Genomic DNA, 19,353 nt, shown 5'->3' with positions numbered 1-19,353 from the left:
AATTTTTTAGGGGCCTTGTGGGCTGGATAGAATAGCTTGGCAGGCTGTATCCAGCCTATGGGCTACATTTTGCCCACCCCTGTGGTGTATTCACTCTGAACAGAGACGGCCAGGCACTGATCGCCAATAAAATCATGTCTTACCACTACAGCCATCAAGGAACATACTGAAGCAGTGGCTCCCCAGCTGCCCATGTCCCTCCAGTGAAGATAGGACAGGTTCATATCAGTGTCCCTTACAAGGTATCAGCTTTTGTCTGCCTTGACCTATTCCCCAAACTGGGGCCTGGTTCCCAAGTTGCCCACAGGGGCTTGAGACAAAGGATGCACCCTTGTAGGGTGCTGGCGACATGCCAGCTGGGCACAACAGGCCCAGTGCACACAGACACATAGGAACACGACACTTGCTACATTGGTGGACACTGAGTGCTTCCCCCATCGGTGCAGAGCAGAGCCCTGTGCAGCAGGAAGCTATCCCAGAATCCGTTGGCAGGGAGAGGAGCAGCAAGAGCTGGGGCTGCCCAAGCCCAGCGCTAGAATAGATGTGGGAGAGGCCTCGTCTGGGCCAAGACTAGCTCACTGGATACCACGCCCACCTTCCCTTTTCAGACAGGATCCACCAGGCTTATTTGCTTCCTCTATCTCCTGCCATCCATTATGGCCTCTCTCAAATAAGAGCCAGGATGGCAGTGAGAGTGCATGGGCAGGTGCAATGGGTACACCCTGGCCCAGCTCTTAAACAACAAAGACTGGTAAATACCCCCACCTCCTGGAAAGCCTCCCCCATGTCCTGGGGTCATCAGCCTTCCCCCCTTCTGGGATGCTTCCTTTTCCCCCATCCTACATGTCTACCTCTCCAGCCACCCCCATGAGAGAATCACACAAGGGTCTTGGAGACTAAGCCAGTGCAGGAAGGGAGCCAACAAGAGTGAGGACAGGTGTGGGATGCCAAGCTCCCACCATTCCCTGTGTGCCAAGTCTGTAGTTAAGCCCTGACCTGAGCCCAGATTTCTAACCATGGTCAGTACATGATTTACAGGGCAGGAAGAGTGCCCAATTTGCATATCAAGCCCTGACCATGACAGGTGCCCTTGGCAACCTAAAGAATCCCCGGTTTGCTGCAGCTCCACCCCACACCGCTCCCCACCCACTATAAGCCCCAGCTGCCTGCACGATGGCTGCCAGACCACATGTGCAAGACCCAATGCCATTTCCCTCCCTCCCACTTTTGTCCCACCCTCTTGTTCTCCCCCTGCTCTCATTTTGTTGTTTTGGTGAAAGGTCCCACCCACCCCCAGAAACAGTAGGACTGTTGGCTCTCCCGTGCTCTGTCAGCCCAGCAGAGGAAGGGCACGTGCGGTGTGGAGAATGCAGGGAAGTAGCCCCCACTCTAGTTGCAGATGGCGTGAGGAGGAGGGAGCTCAGAGCCACCAGGCTGTTCATGGTCCTTCCTGGCAGCCAGTCTATGCCCCCCTGTTGGGCTCCCAGCCCCCAGTGTCCAGTCTACACTCTGGCCTTACCTACAGTGGATGGATATATGTAGCATCCTTAGTATTATTGAGTTATTGTTAGGTTTTTTGTTTGTTTGCTTTTTTGCTTTGGGAGACATGGATCCTGGTCCCTAATATAAAAGGAATTCCCTCCCCCATCCCCCTTTGCCAGAGGGGTGGGGGGCAGTGGGACTGACATCATGTCTGCAGGCTGTACAGAGAAGAGCCGTGCCATGAGGACTGTGACCCCCCCACCCCCCCATTCCTGCCACCTCTCATCAAACGCAAATCTCTATTGCTGTGGCCAGGACCATCTGCCCTTTGCCTTTGTCTTGCCGGCCATCTGTCCTCCCTGTTCCCCCTGGGGAGGACAGGCCTGGCTCTGAGGTGGAGAGCCGAGGCCCGCTGCCTTCCGTCAGGATGGTCCTCTTGAGTGGGGTGGGGGTACAGGAACTGGGTGTCTCGTGGCGGTGTGAGCCAGATGAGAGCTTGTCACCAGCATGTTTGCGGGAGCGGTAGGAGGGCCTGCGGCGCACCTCTGACATCAGATCGTACTTGATGAAGTAGAAGACCTCCTTGACAGGGCAGCGTTTCTCGGGGTCCAGGGCCAGGAGGCGTTGGAACATGCGCAGGGCATTGTCTGTGAAGCGCCTCCACTGGGAGGGCAGGCCGGCCAGGCGCCCCTTCTGCCACCGCACAAACTCCTCAAAGAAAGTGTCTGTGGTGGAGGCTGCCTCCCAGGGAAAGTTGCCAGTCAGGACACAAAAGATGAGCACGCCAAAGGCCCACACATCAATGCTCATGTCCACAGTGAAGCCCTCAGCCCGGCCAGCCTGGCAGACCTCGGGCGCTGTGTAGGGGATGGTACCACTGATGCGCTTCACCCGGCAGCCCACCTTGCGTGTCATGCCAAAGTCAGCTAGCTTGACCCGGCGGCAGTCACGGTCAAAGAGCAGCACGTTCTCAGGCTTAATGTCCCGGTGCACCAGGTTCTTGCTGTGCATGTAGTCCAGGGCCAGGCCCAGCTGCTGCACACAGCGCTTCACCATGTCCTCAGGGAGACCCACCTGCAGGGGTACACACAGAAAAAGCATTAACACAGGTTATAGGAGGCCTGGGGGGATTTTCTGCACTCATGATGCTGGGGGACCAAGGCCTGACAGCAACCTAGTCTGATGTTCAGAACACTTGGAGTTAATCCCTACTCCACTATCCTCCAGGGCCCAGGCAGGGAGCAGCAGGGAAGCAAGCTGGCCCAGTGTGAAGGCAGCGGGAATCAAGCCACAGAGTTATTAGAGTTGAGGAACGAATGCCACACTGGCTCTCTTAAAGACTGCCCAGGCCATCAGCTCCCTCAGATGGCATGAGTGCCACATTAAACCACCTCCTGCTGCCTTAATATGCCCTCACTCAGGTGGAAAAGCATCACGACAAAATGGTTTGTGCCCGCGCTCCTGATCACTCGGCATGACTGAGCTTGCCATATCTAACCCCTCCTAGCACTGCCTAGAGTGGGCCTTCCACACCCCACATCAGTTTTGCATCTCTTTTCTGACTGGTATCTATGTAGGAATGAGATGCTCACACTGGGCAGCCTTGGCTGTCCTCTGCAGCCTGTCTCCTAACAGACCATTATGTCTCCTTCACATCTCAACCTGATTTTCTGCTTCCCAAGTGCCTCACAGGTGAAAAGTGAAGATGAAGCTGCTGAGATGTATTTGTCAGTGAGGACCCTGTGCTTACATGAAACACCATTTCTAAGGGCGCCTCTTGGGAGGGACAGAGGAATTCTCTCAGCATGCCAAGCACTTTGGGGATAAGGAGACTGTGGTTAAATTGTTTCAGGACATGCTTTCAGGGCACAGCATGTAGAAGCAAGTGCAAAATAACCTGGTGCTGCCTTCAGTTCCCATTTTTCCCTTTAATGGCATGAGGTTTTAGGCTGAAGCATCATTGCTTCCCACATGAAAGGAGGAAAATGTCAGACATAGAGGATATGAGGAGTAGAACAAGGCTACTACAGGGAAGCACAACATCTCCGGCAAAGACCCCTGGTCCCAGGAGCCAGACTCAGAAGCCAAATGGTTGCAAGAATTCATTCAAGAGTTTCTCCCTGAAACAGACCAGGTACACAGCAAGTAAATTTGGAAATATACCTCAGCTTCTCTTCCTCCTCCTTCTCCACCCTGGGACTCTAGTGATTTCTGGTTCTCCCCCACACACCATCAGCTGGGAATTACCAGGCATAAGGTATAGATGGAGGTGGATGGGCTAATTTAAAGAAGAATTCAAGAGAGTTGGGCTGAGGTGTAGAGGAGAGATCACGGTGATCAGGCAGGAGCAGCAAAGGGATTCATGAGGAGAGATAAGGGTTCAGGGAAGGTAGACAAAGTGGGAGTGAAGAACGGCTCAGTATCAGGAGAAATACTTTGAGTACTGAGGCCCATGAGGCTGTGCATTGCAAAAAAATAAAGGCAGCTTCATTATTTGAGACATTTAGTAAAAACCAAAGCCCTGGAGAACAATCCTTCACTGCCCCATCATGGGTAGGGGGGATGAGATGAGCCAGGTGACCTAAAGCCCTTCTCCATGACTAGCTTCCCCAATTATAGGGGAAGGACCCTGTCTACAAGCTAGGCTGAATTTTGGCAACCATCCTTCCCTTGCAAAGGAGTCAACCAATGGTTTCCCTCCCTCTCATGCCCATGCCAGGCTGGTTAGGTGGGGCTGTAGAGTTCAGCAGTAGCTGGGCCCCAATTTTTCTTTTCCTCCAGAGGGTAGAGCCCTGAGCCCCAGTTCTGACGCTAACGTAAGCCTGGCGGCAACAGACCCCATCAGTGGTGTAGGTACAGTGGGGATGGGCAGAAAGGATGATTCCCTGGATTGTCATATGCTTGACAACCACCACCTGGTCCCTCAACAAACCATGGCATGGTGTTCCTGCACAGGGCATGCCCCCAGCAGAGGGGGTTACAGCAGGGTGACCCCCTGCATAGAAAGTCCCAGAAAGGGTGGTGGCATGGAGATTTTCCCCACCTCTACAAAAACTCATCTGTGCCCCTGGAACCCATCCCCTGAGGACACCTCAGACAGCAGCCAAGAGAGACAGCACCCCTGCCCTCCCCTGAGCCAAGAGCAGGAACCAGTGCCAGCCTCACAATAGTCACAACTAGGGAAGGGGGCTCAGGATTCCCACTGGTGCTAGATTTTCCTGGGTCACCGTGAGGAGGGCATTTCAAGGACTCACCCCCCGCCATGCTCACACCCTGCCTCATCCTTGTTCCACAGCACCAGCTGAGACTACATAATCACATTTCCTTCTATGACTTTACATAAGATTTCATTACACTTCCAATTCAATCATGTCTAATTATATTTGGTCGTCCTTTCTCTTTCAATTCTCTTGCAGCTCTTCCTTTTCATTCCTTTATTCTCCCCTCACCCCTTGTTTATTTCAGCACAGAAGGACAAATGTTTGCTGAGCAGGCAGAGCCACATCCATCCATACAGCTAGGTTCACCATCATCAAAACATGATCAAGAAGCCCAGGCAGTCTCTTTCTCCCTGTTTTTATTAGGATAATGAATCAGAGTCATGGATCTCTTATCTTCATCTACCACCTTTCTGGATACCAAAGTTCTTTGGAAATGCTGGAGATGGGGAACACTTCATCCACTGCTGAAATGGCAGCTCACTCTGGAGTGCAGCATGTCAATGTTTTAGCAGCACTGAGTGTTAAGGGTTTGGGGCAGTGAGCAACACACTGTGTCCAGCTGAATCTGCAGAGAGTTTAAGCTGGAAGACTGCACTAACCTAAGGTAGTATGCAACAGCCTTGCTCTTGTAGCAGCAGCCATGGGCTCAGTAACAGGCAACAAGTGCTCATGGGCTCAGCTCACACCTCATCTAAATGCAAAGTGCCCTCAGGAGTGACACCTCCCTGCAGGTGTCCCAAAGCGATCTGCACTTGGGATGTTCCCAAGCAATAGCTCTCCATTCACTCTCACAGGTAATTGTGTTACACACTCACCTTGCCCAAGTCAAAGTGTCTCCACAAAGGGGAGAACCAGACCAAGGTACTCCTGAATGGGGGTAGCAGGAAGTCTCCCTTCCAAGTAATTGCCAGATCAGAGCCTCCTTAGTCTGCCAGCTCACATGAGGACTGATCTGTCTTTTGCTCCTAGCTCTCAGAGTGGCAGGGGAAGAATCCTTGGGCAAGAACATCCTTGTGTGAAGGAAAGAGGGCAGGGTGGGTGGGGACAGTGCTAAATAAGGCCCACAGGCCTTAAAAGAACAGGCCCTGAGATGGCTCCAGGAGGAGGGAGGGAAAGAGAGAGGACAAACACCACCTCCTGAGGCTCCCTGACTGGTACCTGTGGTGGGATGATGTCAAAGAGGTCCCCTCCGGATGCGTACTCCTGAGCGAAGACATAGCACTCCTCTGTCTCAAAGACTACATCAAAGACCTTTATGATGAACGGGCTGGAGGAGAGTGTGTTGGTGATGCTGAATTCCCGCAAGAAGTTCTTCAGCTTCGTCTTACTCTTGTTCACAAACTTCAGTGCCATCTTGGTGCCTAGGGGGGTGAAAGGGTAGAGGGTACAGCTCAACATGCAGAGGGCTTCTGCCAAACCCATTGTGGGGAAAAGGGTATTGTATCCCCACAGGATTCCCCAGAGGCACAGACCAGTCCTCCCAGAAAAGTCAACTGAAGAAGTTCCTTCTGGCCACTTTGTGCTGCTCCCCATGCCAGCCCAACTCTGTATGACCTTGGCCCTGGCCTGTCCCACCCCTGCCTGCTTCCTCTAGCTGATACCAGACTTTGAACAGAAGGGCTGAAGTTATGGCCAGCTTCTGTGCAGAGATGCAAGGAGGGAGGGCTTCTCACCTCCCACTCAAAAGCCTTCACCCACTATAACTATCCCCTGTCACAGTGGGTTCCTGCTGAGGTTTTTTTTCATGGTCCCAATGGGCTGAGAGCAGCCCATAAGTACCATGTCTTCTGCATGAGGTACTGTGCAGAAAGAAATGCTGCAGCCTCAGCACACCTTGGAGCATGGCCTGACCAACACAGCAGGGTCCAAGGTGTGTGGGCCTGCTAGGGAACAGTCAGTGAAGAGTAAACTCATGCAGCTGCAGGCCAAGGTGGGAGGGGACCAGTGACTCAGACCCACTGCCCCCCTCTGACACCCAGAATTAGGAGGATGCTCCCTGGCTGTGTGGCAGTCCCAGACTTGCCTCAGCTGAGGGGTAAGGACACTACCTCCCTCATCCTAGTGCAGTTTCCACCAGTGAAGCCTTTCTGCTCAGGTCTACCTTGTAAACCTGGGATGTGGCCTTTATTAGGCAAAGATAAGCCCCCTTCAGATTCCTTCAGAGAGGTCAGGTCTGGCCAGCATTAACTGAAGCTGAGGCTGAAGAGGGGGCCTTAGAATCATAGGAAACAAGGGTCAGACGGGACCTCAGGAGGCCACATCTAGTCCAATCCCCTGCTCAAAGCACAACCACAACCAGCCCCAACTAGATCATCCCAGCCAAAGCTTTGTCTAACCAGGTTTTGAAAACCTCCAAGGATGGAGCTTCCACCACCTTGCTGGGTAACATGCTGGGGACCAATTCATCTGAGCCTCTTGGCTCAAGGATTTCCACAGAAGCAGGCCTTCCAGTGAGGTTCCCCACAATCCCTATCACTGGCATGGTGGCGAGGGGGACAGGCTCTATACTGCCAGCCTGCACCTGGCAGAAGTCAAACCTATGTGTAATAGGAGGGGGAACAGTCAGGCCACTCCCCAAACCTCAAAGGCCTAGCTTTCTTCCAGGAGAAAGCCTCTCATTCCTCCGGGATACTACAGATACCAGTCCATTGTCCCACTTCTAGTACATGTGAAGTCTGTTAGATAACTATGCCAACACTTTTTCCATGGGATGATGCTGTGTACTCTGCAAGTTAACAACAGCTTATTCAAGTTAATTTTCAGCCATTTCCAGGACCACGCCGTCAGGCTATGTCCTCTCCCTGGCCACTGAGCAACAATGTAGCTCAGGAGGGCTATACCTGTAAAGACTTTTGTCCTGGGTTTTGACTCTGGATGAATGAGGACAGCCTCAAATGAGAGATCTGGTTACTGCCCAATAGGCCTGGCCTGTTTCTCAGGTGCCTAATAGTTTCCTGGTCTATAAGGTTCACACCCATCCTGCTTCTGCCTGAATCTCAGGTGGCTATGGCAGCAGTGCCACCTACCCCCTTCTGCTGGTCACTCACACCAGCATGCTCATCACCCCGACTACCTGGGCACTGCTGAGCTGTCAGCATGCTCTCCTTGCCCACATACTACCTAACCACTACTATTGGTACCATGGTACCAGCCTTTCAAACCTGCCTTTTAACCATTTCTGGTCTTCAAATAAATCCTTACACTGAGCAGCCCTTGACAGAAGGGCTGTGCTGGTCAGTCACTGTTCCATGAGGCCCTCTGAGGATGCAGTGTGGCTCTGTGCTCCACTAAGGAACCCACACCTGGTCAGCACTAGATATTCTCCACCCCTACATACATGTACCCCCAAGCCCTACACCCCAGCATGTCTCCTATCAGAAAGTCTATACTCTGGAATGCCCTGCACTGCCCTGTGCATCCCAGTATATCTGATGCAAAACCCCCATATCCTTCCATATACCAATGCCATAAATACCCATATCCTAGTCTACACCCACACCCCACAGTTCACCCTCCTGAGAAATCAGCCCTCTGATCCATTAAGTTGACCTGCACCTGAAGTGAGTCAGCAGCTGAAAGCCAGTCTCCCATCATCTACAGGTACACGTGCCCAGGCCTGGGTTATCCTGACAGTGCCACCATGGAAAGCACTAGCTCAGACCAGATGGCGGCAGCTGCTGCTGTTTCAATGGTAACATATTTAGATTGACACCAAGTTGGGCTAAACATTACAAGGGATAAAATTCCAAGGGCTTACCTATACTACACATCTGGTGGTTGCAAAAGAAACTAGTGCAGCAGAGATATAGATCTACTAGTGCCATGTACCATCACTTTTCAGCAGTGCCATATACTGTTCAAAAAGTGTACATCATGCATGTGTATCTAGAGAAAAAGTATGTCCTGAGTATGCCTGTGTAAATGCTGGGGTGGAGCTATACATGCAAGTGCTCCCACATGATACGTCATTGATAGACTATGCACATGGCAGCTGTCCATGAGGCTGTCTTTGGAGGCAGGGATTGGGCCAGTACAAGGGGGTGGACAAGAAAGCTGATTTCTAACTATGCCAAGGGCAGTGGGTGGCGCACAGGCAATTCAGACATTGATATGGGTAGACAGAGTTTTCTCAGCTCTGTTATACCAACCCAGGTCACCTTGCCTGGGGCAGTGTCCTCATCAAAAGAAGGAGTCCCAGGGAAAACAGAGGGCCAGTGATCTACAGCATGAGGGGCAGGCTGTTGGCAGCAAAGTAGGGGGCAGGGGGAACAGAGCATGGTACAGGGGATGAAGAAGGGCACAGAAGGAAAACTGGCCGTGAGAGACTACTATCAATGGGGAACAGAAAAAGAGAGTGTCCATGAGGACCCTGTCTGGGCTCATGCCCCCACCAGCACCCATATCAGCTCCTCCCCAAGGGTCAGATTATGAAGGGATGGGTCCCTGGAACTACGGAGAGGCTAAAGGGGAAGGGGGAGGGGGAGAGATAAAGCACCAAGAGGCAGAATCAAGGAGAGAGACACCTAGGTAGCCTGTTAGTAGCCTGCTGCAAGGGGAAGGAAGATCTTTCACTGAAAACCATGGACAAAGACTTCCAGGCTCAGTCATGCTACTGTCCTGCCCACCTGATGCTTCACCACCCACTTACCATCCTCAGTGCCCACCTACCAACCTCACCCACCTACCATCCTCAGTGCCCACTCCTCTTACTTGCTCTCCTTTCTCAAATGCATTGCAATCTCCAGCACAGAGCACATGCTGCCTTCCCAAGGCCAGCTCCGTTGGTCATCAAGAACCAGGCAGGAATATCAGCCCTTCTGCCAGGTCTTCTCTTCCCCCTCAGGACTGCCAGCAGGATGGAAGAGCCTCCTGGGTGCCTCTTAGTGTCATCCTAGTGTGGCCTTCCTCCCTCCAGCCCAGAAGGGGAGCAAGCCTGGATAACTGGGTTCATTCCCCTATGCCACTAAGGCTGAGCTGGCCTCACCTGTGCTTTTGTGGGACACGAGATCCACTTTACCGTAGGTGCCCTTGCCAAGCTCGCGGATAAGATCATAGTGCTTGTTGATGTCGGTGCCCGAGAGGGTGCGGATGGCCAGAGACTGCATGTCCTCAGTGATGAGGGGCACCCCACAGCAGGCCAGCTTGCGCGACGGCTCCTGCTCAATGGAGCCTGCACTCATTGTTGTGCTGCAAGAAAGAGGTATAGTCAGAAGCTGCACCCCACACTGCAGTGCCCAGCAAGCCCTGCCCAACTTGCCCTGCAAGGGAGCTGTGATTTGCATTCATCACCCATAATGCTCTGCAGCAGGATAGAAAATTAGGGGGGGAAAGGGACATTTCCTGCTGGAGACTGCTACTGATTGAACAGGGAGCCCAGTGACAATAACAGCAATGGGGGCAAACCCGCTAATAGCTTTGAAGTGGAGTTCAATATGTCTAAGGAGGGTGTTGTATCTTGTGATGCCTTACAGTGGGGAATCAGAATCAGTGAACCAGTCCTAGACAACGGAATCAGGCTGTCTGGCAACAATGCTCATTAGGGTGTAGGCAATCTTCAGCCTGCACTAGGTTGCTTGCAGTATTATGTCACACTATAAATATGATGTAGAAAAAGTGATATAGTCACTGAGTAGTGATGCTATAAATACACTGTGATCACCACAGTTATCAGGTTGTCATCAAGTCACGCTATAGTTCTGCAGTGATAGCATAGTTCATGGATTATTAGGTAGTCTTGACATAGCTGTGCAGTCTGGGTAATTAGAGTTGTGCCACAGTCACCGTGTAGCTGCACTGTAGTTACAATGCAGTCATAGTGAAGTTGTGCTGGAGTTGCACCATGATCACCATGTTGTATTACTGCTGAGCTAGGACAGTTAGGTGGTGGCTAGACTGCAATCACAGTGCTGTTGCGTGGTTATAAAGCTTGTTGTACCCTTAATTATCACCAGTTCTTGTAAGTGGAGTCTGGACACGCCCTGAAAACAATTCCAGCGTAAACAACATGTAATTAATGTACCGTGAAGCTAAAACATACCCATATTAAGTATGAGACCAAAGTTGTAACCATCAGTAGGAGGCTGCTTAAACAGCCAGGCAGCATGCCCCATAGGATTATGGGCACCATAACCCCAGTGAAAGTTGGGGCGGGGGGGAGACACATAGGAGTCTTACTCTGCCTTCACTGCACTCTTCCCTAACAAGTACTAGCTGAAGCATCTTTGGTGTTCCAAAATATAAGTGCAGGATGTGCATATGAGAGAGAGCAAGTGAGTGTAGTCATCCCTCAAGCTTTGCTGGCCCATGGGCAGCAAAACTGGCAGGAAGTCTTGGCTCCACTATTCACTGGATCTCACAGAAAACTTGAGATGGCATATTGGGGATGGTGTCTATCGTGGTGCTTTCACAGTCCTGGGCACCAGGAGCACAGAGGCAGCTTGCAACAACACAGCAGCAAATACTCCTAGGAAGAGCTGTTAACAAACCATGCTGGGGCCTAATCTAAACAGTTTTTGAACCACTGCAGCTGTACAGCTTTAGAAACAGCTACAGCTAAACTGGTTGCTGCCCCCATGGAGGGAGCCACACCACAACAAATGCTTAAATTAGGAACAGCTATCCCCACAGAGAAAGCAGAACAAGCTCCGGTGCTGGAAGGCCCTTTTTACAGTGTAGCCATGTCCATGCTAGGGGCCATACCACTCCAACTCTGTCAGTCAGGCATCTCATTCCTAATGGAACAGCTACATCAGCACAAGATCTGCGAAAACAGAGTTGTGCCAGAGGACTAACAAAAAGCAAATGCTAAGAAGCAGTCTTCACCAAAGGGGAGTCTGGAAGTGACTGGCCCGTCAGTCTGACTTGTCTTTCAAGAACAATAATGGCATAAAAATAGCAAGCAAGAGGGGCCTGACTCTCCACTGACCCCACTGCATGCAGCCATCAAGGAAACGTGAACGGTCTCATTAGTCTACACTGTAGCCACTCTGCATTTGAGGATCGGCCCCTCAAGTGCATCTGGAGCACTATTGGGTATTTATGAAGAGCAGATCCTGCCAGATGAAAATGAGCACAACAGATTTACAGCAATTGCAGGCTAGTGGAAGAACTGCCGATGTTATACAGTTATAGTCTCATGAAATCTCTCAAAATGAATGCCAGTTGACTTGGATTTAAGCAGTGTCTCATGGACGTCCGGAGGAACCTAAGCCAAGGGTTACGTCATCAAAGCAGCAAACAGCTAAGGGCAACACATAGCAGAACAGGAGCTGAAATTGGCAAGAGGGGTCTGTTGCAGTAACACAGGGGCCATACTGGATCAGGATTTATTTTACATGTGGAAGAGTAAATGGTACAACCAAGAAACACAGCTAAGCTACTTGCACAGCCCCATTACCAAAGTGTCTGAAAATCCCACAATATTTAATTAATTTACCCTCAGGCATCCCTGTGTGATAAGGAAATATTATTTCAAGATGGAGAACTGAGGCACAAAGTGACATACCCAAGGTCACATGGGAAGTCAGTCAGCGGCAGAGAAGGAAATAGTAACTAGGTGAGCATTTTAACCACCTGAGCATCTTTCTTCTCCAGGGATCGGCTCCAGATGATACTAATTTGGGAAATACTAACTAGTAAGGGCAGATACAAAGGGGCTCATATCAGTGTGAGACTAATATTGCTACCAGCTCTGTACATGCAGATCCCCTTGTGAGATTGGGGCCATAAACCAGAAATCCCCATAACTGAGATCCCACTTGTCAAAATGAAGTTAATGCAGCTCTCAAGAGACTGAAGGGGGTGGGAATCAGGATACAGCAGAACAGAATGAAGAGTGACACTGAACAGGCATCTAAACACCAACACTGTCATAAGGACTAGCCAGTCACTGCAATTTTCAGGGTGTAAACACAGGACCAGGGGAGAGCAGACCCTCCCATTAGAACACCTATATGTTGGGACAAGGTAAGGCACAATGGTTAAGGAGGAAGAGGGACCACTTGCCAGAGGAAAGGGTCAAGGGAGAAGTCACCGAAGGAAATGAAGAAAGGGAAAAGTTGGACTGGACATACGGGGCTGTCCCAAGAGTAAATGCCATGCAGGTGGGCAAGGAAAGGGGTGGATGCTCCATTGCTTGGGATGCTTTAAGTGAGCCTGGGTGATGCATCTGTGATTGTGGCAAGGAAGGATCCTGCACTGGCAGGAGTGGCGATGACCTAATAGGGCTTTTCCATTTCTAGACTCTATGATAAATTCAGCAAAGCAAGTCTCTACAAGACTCAGGGTCCTGGCATGGACCCAGGGTCCATCTGTCCCCAGCCTGTCTCCAATATTCAGAGGAAGACATTAAACACTCAGAGTACACCTACATGTGCAATGCTTTGCCCCCAGGGCACAATTTCTTCTGACCTCATCTGGGAATTGGCTTCTACCCTGGAGCATGCAGCCTGGCCTGCATTCTAGCTGGGCTGTGCACAGATACAATCCTTTGTGACTAGACTTCCACTTGCCATTCGCTTCCATTTTAAGCCAGATTTTCTCTTCCCGACCTTTCTGATGCTACATCGGGTTCCAACGAATTTCTTCATCAGGGAAGACTAGAAAGAATCAGGCAAGGAACTTTAACATCACGATGTTCCAAAAATGTATCAATTTGCCTTACAACGTGTCCAAGACAGCTTGGCTCCATATGTATATTTTTTCTTTGGCTTTGCTGAGGAGAAATAACATTTCAGTATTATCTTTTCAGAGGTGAGGGGACATTGTGGGGAGAAATGACAAAGACGTGCAACTAAAAACAGATCATGATAACCCACACAAAGCGTTTTGTCCACCTTTGAATATTTAGTCATGTTTTAACATGTGTTACCTAATATATGTTTCCTAACCTGATGGCAAACTAAAGTACAGACACAATACAAATGCTTGTATCCTGTTAATGCCAGAATTTACAAGCATGTTTGTCAATATTTGAACATTAACTTGTATTGAGATACATTATTCAAGTGTAACCATAAATTACTACAGGGTAGGTAGGGACACAATTAACAGAAGTTTATGAACACAGTTACAAAAAGAGGTTATAAGATGCAATGAAAAAGAGAGACAAAGAGAAAGACAGAAATATAGTCCTTCCATTTCTTATTTTCTATTTACTGCTTAAAAGATTATCTCAGCTGATTACTGTGTATTTTCCCCTTGATGAAGACACCTGAAATTCCTCGTTGCTTACTGGCTTTTTCTGGACCCTGAAAAAAAATCTTAATCTGATTCCTTATCCATTAGGCCGGAATGGAGAAGAATTTCTCAAAGACGTGTGAATTTAAGAGTGCAGGGTTTTCTTCCCTGTTTTTTGCCCTGTTCCCTGTGGACAGTGTGGCCTGAGTCAGAAAGAGTTGTCTTTACATTGTTACAAATCAAAATTTAACAAGTCCAAATATTCCTTGTTTTTCAAGGTGGGAAGAAGGCAAATGCTACAATGGCTCAAAGCCAAGTCCTGCAGCAGGGAGTTCCACAGTTCAGTGTCTAAAGCAAACCTAACCATCCCATTAACCAGCCAGCTAGTTCTCTTTATGCTGTGGAATCCATGCCAAGGAGAGATGCCAGGGCCATGCTGTAAGTGCAGCAGCCTCCCTTCACCTGATGGTATCTAGCTCATTCCTAGCTTGGCTGAATGGTAGAAATGGGGATGGTGGCATGTCAAAGGAGAAAGGGAGTGTCACCTGGTAGTTATAATAGAAGACTGGAACTAAGGGTCCTGGATTCTATAACTAGCTTCACTGGGCTCCATGACAAACCATTTAATTTTCTCTATGCCTTAGTTTAACCGTCTGCATACTGGGAATAAAGGTATTAACCTACCTCCCAAAGGGGATTATGAGATGGTGTTTTGAACTCCTAGAAAAGGATTAAAGCTGGTGGTGAAAGACAGGGCATGACTAACTCATTCAGTGCAATGGAACAAGCATGGCTGTGCCACCTCCTGATGGCAACCTCGTTGCTGAATAACTTTGCCTGCCACTTTACTAGTTGGAAATCACTTTCCATCTGGGTGTTGATCTCTCCATGTAGAAGCCCATCAGAGCACAGGCAGTCTTGAAATGATGCTCTATTGATCCTGCTTATTTTCCTCATGGTTACAGATGCTTCCACCAAGCCCTGACTACCACATGGAGGACTGACAGCAGCAGACAGCCAGGCTCCATGCTCCACCTAATACCCGAGAAACATCCTGCAGGCCAAGGTCATAGAAACACCTAGTCAGAACAGCCTGGCCTTACTTTACCATAATTTGCACTAGAGTACTCACTCCAGTAGCATGGGCACTGGGGGGTGTGGCTGGATGCCCAGAGGTTGAGGGTTTGAGGCCACAGTAGAAGAGCTCATGGCATGGCTGTGTCAGATTACAATAAATCTGTGAATTCTGCCAAATACTTTGTCACAAGGACACAAAAAAATTATGCTGGAGTCTCCAACATAGGGCCTGTAGGCTGGATCCAAACAACCTCATGTACGACATGTGGTATGTGGAGTCAGTCTGATGCGCAGGCTGGACCCAGCACCATGTATGCTATACACTGCACAGGTGGTTGGGGCACACGCTGCATGCAGTGACCGCAGTGATCACACAAAACCAGCCCTGACTGCTATCTCTGGGGCCAGTCTAGATTGGGCCCCAGGCTATCCATGTGCACCAGTGTCAGTATGCAGGGCTGGGCTGGCAGGTTACTGCATGTAGCATGTGCCCTGCGCCAGCCCCCTATGCCACATGCAGTGCATGTGGCTGGTCCAGCCCTATGCATGTGGCACCCTGCTGGACCAGGCCTGCTGTGCACTGGCTCTGGCATTCACAGATGGCCTGAGGCCTGATTTGGACCAGCCAGCAAGCCCCAGAGCAGGGCTAGTGAATGCTGCATGCAATGTGCAGGACTCAACTGTACATACACAATACAAGGGGCCAACACAGGGCACAAGTTGCATGCAGCACCCAGGTGGGCCTGCCCTACACACTGGCTCCAGTGTGTGGTCCTGATCTGGCCCACAGACCAGTCCAGTTATGGGACTGGATAAGTTTGACAGCCCTGAATTACATCATTGAGGTCTCATGGGGATCAGGGACCCTTTGTGCTACACGTTGCATACACAGAGTAGAGGCCATCCCTGCCCCAGAGGGCTTACAGACAGGATAAAGGACCTGCCGCTGTTCCCTTCTCAGATAAGAGACACACTGCAGATGAGAGGGAATCTGGTTCCCATCTTACCAGTGCCACAGACCTGCTGCTCAGTCACCCATCTTAGTGCTCCATTTGCTAAGAGCAACCAAGCCTGTGAAAGGACTGGGGTTAACCAGCAAAGGGTTAATCATCTAGCCATTAGCAAGCTGGCTTTGCTGTCTTCTTGTCCAATGCCCATCACTGCTGATGCTGAGTGTCAGAGAGGCAGCTGAGTGGTACTAGGCTCCATAACCTCACTAGTGCTGACATCTCTCTCTCCCCTGGAGCTTGAGCCTTTGATGAGAGGACAGTGACTGAGGCCAACCTGTGCCCCACACAGTCCCACACTGGCAGCAGAGGGGATTACATGAGGAGAGCAGAGGGGGCCATAAAGGACAGAAACATGGGACCTGGCTCATGGGCTGCCTCCCTGCCTTTTCCTCTGCTTGGAGTAAGGAAGACCTCACACAGGAAACCACTGTGAGGGCCCATTCACCCCAAGCAGCCAGGCTGTGCCTCACTGACCATTTGCATGCCAGTATACTGTCTGTGTCCCCTCACCTTTGGGACTTGTTGTCAACTAGAGCTGGTAGTTAATAGCTCCAATTGCCTCAGCAGCTGCCAGCCCTTTGTCATAACACACAGAAGCTGTGACAGACAGGTGGTGCTGGAGGGAGAGCACTCCCCATTAGGAACAGGGCCATTAAATTCGAGTCCTGGCCTGCTCATCTGTACATGCTTCTTCGTACATCCTGTGGGTCTCATCTGGAAAACTCTGCTCTGCACAGAGGGCTGCCTCTGAGCCAGCTCTGCACAACCCATGCAGCATGCACACAGAGCTGTGGATCAGATGTATGCTGGGGGGAGGGGAGGGGCACCTCCAGGCTCTAAGGTGCCCAATCATGCCATAACCCTTAACACTTTAACCTTCACCCAAACTTTGGGGACCTCGCACCCTCTCCTTAGGACAAAGACTGCATCACTCTGTCTTTGTCTAGCACCAGAATCTCTCATCCAAGCACCAATCCATCTATACAGTATTTACCCTTGAATCCACTGGGAGGTGAGCCAGTGTCAGATGAGGAACAGACACAGAGATGCTGCACAACTTCCTGAAGGTCATACAAGATGTCCACGATGAGAAAGAAGCTTAGACTCAGGCAACCCAAAACCAAACCAAGGCAAAGGCCCTAATCCCTAGACCATTCTTCCCTCTGCCAGAAGAAACCTGTCACCTCTCCATGACTGTTCTTCTGTGAGCCATGGGCATGACAACAGCAGAGCCTCAGCACCTCCTGATGCAAACCCCAGCCCACTTTCACTCCGAGTGAAAAAGAATGCCCCTCACTGCAGATCTGATGCACACTGGGGCCATTCCTGTTCTACCCAGTAGAAGGTAACATTGTACATACATCCTGGCCAGTCTATGGCAGTAACAGAACAGTCCATCTCTCACACCTCGGTCCCCTCTGTGCCAGCCATGCAAAGCATACAGTCCAAACCAGGTAGATAACATGCATGAAATCCCTCTGGGAATACTGTGGCCATGTCAGGGAATGGAGCATGTGACTCGGGAGTGAGATTAAGGAGCCATACGCTCCCATAAGGGCTTGTGCCTGAACCCGAGTGGCAGAAGCCGTCTAAGCAGGTGTCCAGCACTCCAGGTTCCATTTCTGACAGCCACAGGCAGCATGGACTGGGATGAGTCAATTCAACTGAGCACCGCCAGGAGTGACCAGGAATAACGCTCACAAGCTGGCAGAGGGCAGGTTTAGGTTAGATATCAGGAGGCGCTACTTCAGAGTCAGGGCAGCTAGGGTCTGGAACCAACTTCCAAGAGAAGTGGTGCAGGCTCCTACCCTGGGGGTCTTTAAGAGGAGGCTAGATGAACACCTTGCTGGGGTCGTTTGACTCCAGTACTCTTTCCTGCCATGGCAGGGGGTCAGACTAGATGATCTACTCAGGTCCCTTCTGACCCTAGAAACTATGAAACCTTCTCCGCCTCATTCCCTTGACTGAATGTACAAGCCAAGGTGGCTATAAGGTGGCCAGGAGACAGAGAGCAGGGCTGCGCAGCAAAAACAGCTTTGTTAGACACTGCCAACTCATCACAATCTAAACACACTGGGGAGATGATTCAATCCCTCTGAACCATCTAGAGTCCAGCAGAATCCTGTCTCGCAGTAGGTCACCTGGCCCCAGAGCCTGGAGCAGCAGGGCTCCCTGGGTCCACAGCTCAGGGACAGCCCTACCTGCTAGGCTGAAAAACCAGGAGCCTGGAAGCCACTGAAGGAAGCATGGAGGTCCCCAGCACAGCCTGGGTTCCTGGCTCCCCTTCAGTTCTCCAGGCAGGATTTCATTTTGAAATTACCTCAGACAAAATGGTTTGATTTTTTTCCAAATCAGACTTCTGCTTTGCAGAGAATCTCTACAGCTCTTGTCTATGTTTCAAATGAGATGTCCCTCAGAGAGGGGCACCACTGTTCCCTGCCCAGTGCTGATGGTAGGTGCAGGGAAAGCCCGAGGCACCCATGAGGTACAAAGGCTGGCTGAGCAGCTATTCCAGGTGAGTAGTGCTGGCATACTGCTCCAGTGAGTTGTGGCAGAGCTTTACTCTGAGCCTGGCCCACAGAGGACAGGAGCCCACTACCACTCAGCCAGAGAGAGTCAGCTGCAGCTCCCCTCACCACTGTAGGTCTCTGGCTTAATCCTTAGCATGTTGGCCAAGATTGAGGCCATGACACATTTAAATACAATCTGCACAGTCTCCACTGGGGTGGAACCATGGCAGGCCTTAGGGTGCAATTGGGTGCAATGCCAGGCCTTGGGGTTAGAGGAGGAACGGAAGTCTACAAGCATATTCACAGCCCCAGAGGTATAAGCATTGGGAACCCACATGCACTGGAGTTCAGGTGTGACAAACAAGAACCTTCATGCAGAAATACCTTTCACACTTGCTCTTTAGTTTGCCCAGTAATAATATGCCACATATAAATTGTTTGCTTGCTTTAGCTGTGTTTAAACTCTCCTACAGTCTTCCAGCAAAGACTCCAAGCTTGTGCTGGAACGAGCAGCTTGAAAAAGCAATGCCTTCCAGACATTTCTCCAGAGTTTGTTTTTTAACACATCTTTACCAGCCTTCCCTCCTGGCACTTGTCTTTCTCATTTAAGGGAAAGGACAGTTCAGGTACTAGATTGGGACTCATATGAGCCTGGCTCAATTCCTCACTCTGTCACTGGACCTTGGCAGGTCACTGCGCTACTTTTTGCCTCAGTGTCCCCTCATATAAATGGAGAACATAACCTTGCTATGGTCTGTTGGGCACATTCTTAGTTGCAAGGACTCTCTCTTATTATGTGTGTGTACAGCCCCTAGAACAGTGAGGTCCTGATCTTTTGTGGGGCCTCTAACCACTACCACAGTAGGATCTTCCTAA

The 19,353-nt window shown here is 50.4% G+C and overlaps 1 protein-coding gene across 2 annotated transcripts in view; it reads right to left on the bottom strand.

Moving 5' to 3' along the window:
• Window positions 1-804: 804 nt before the first annotated feature.
• The window catches only part of SBK1 (SH3 domain binding kinase 1), a 38,000-nt gene continuing 19,451 nt past the window's right edge, over window positions 805-19,353 (bottom strand). The window contains exons 2-4 of one of the 2 annotated variants that reach the window (XM_019539981.1): window positions 9,688-9,890; window positions 5,862-6,064; window positions 805-2,556 (exon numbers count right to left, since the gene is read on the bottom strand). In XM_019539981.1, coding sequence (XP_019395526.1) covers window positions 1,768-2,556; window positions 5,862-6,064; window positions 9,688-9,883 — 1,188 coding nt within the window. In that variant the 5' untranslated portion in view covers window positions 9,884-9,890 and the 3' untranslated portion in view covers window positions 805-1,767. Of the gene's footprint in view, window positions 2,557-5,861; window positions 6,065-9,687; window positions 10,397-19,353 lie in introns of those variants that run through there. The other variant, XM_019539980.1, reaches the window with a different exon arrangement.

Source organism: Crocodylus porosus, unplaced genomic scaffold (genome assembly GCF_001723895.1).
Source record: "Crocodylus porosus isolate Cpor-Errol unplaced genomic scaffold, CroPor_comp1, whole genome shotgun sequence".
In the NCBI taxonomy this organism is placed as follows: domain Eukaryota; kingdom Metazoa; phylum Chordata; order Crocodylia; family Crocodylidae; genus Crocodylus; species Crocodylus porosus.
The sequence above is the reverse complement of the archived record's forward strand: the minus strand, read 5'-3'. Positions and strand labels throughout refer to the sequence as shown.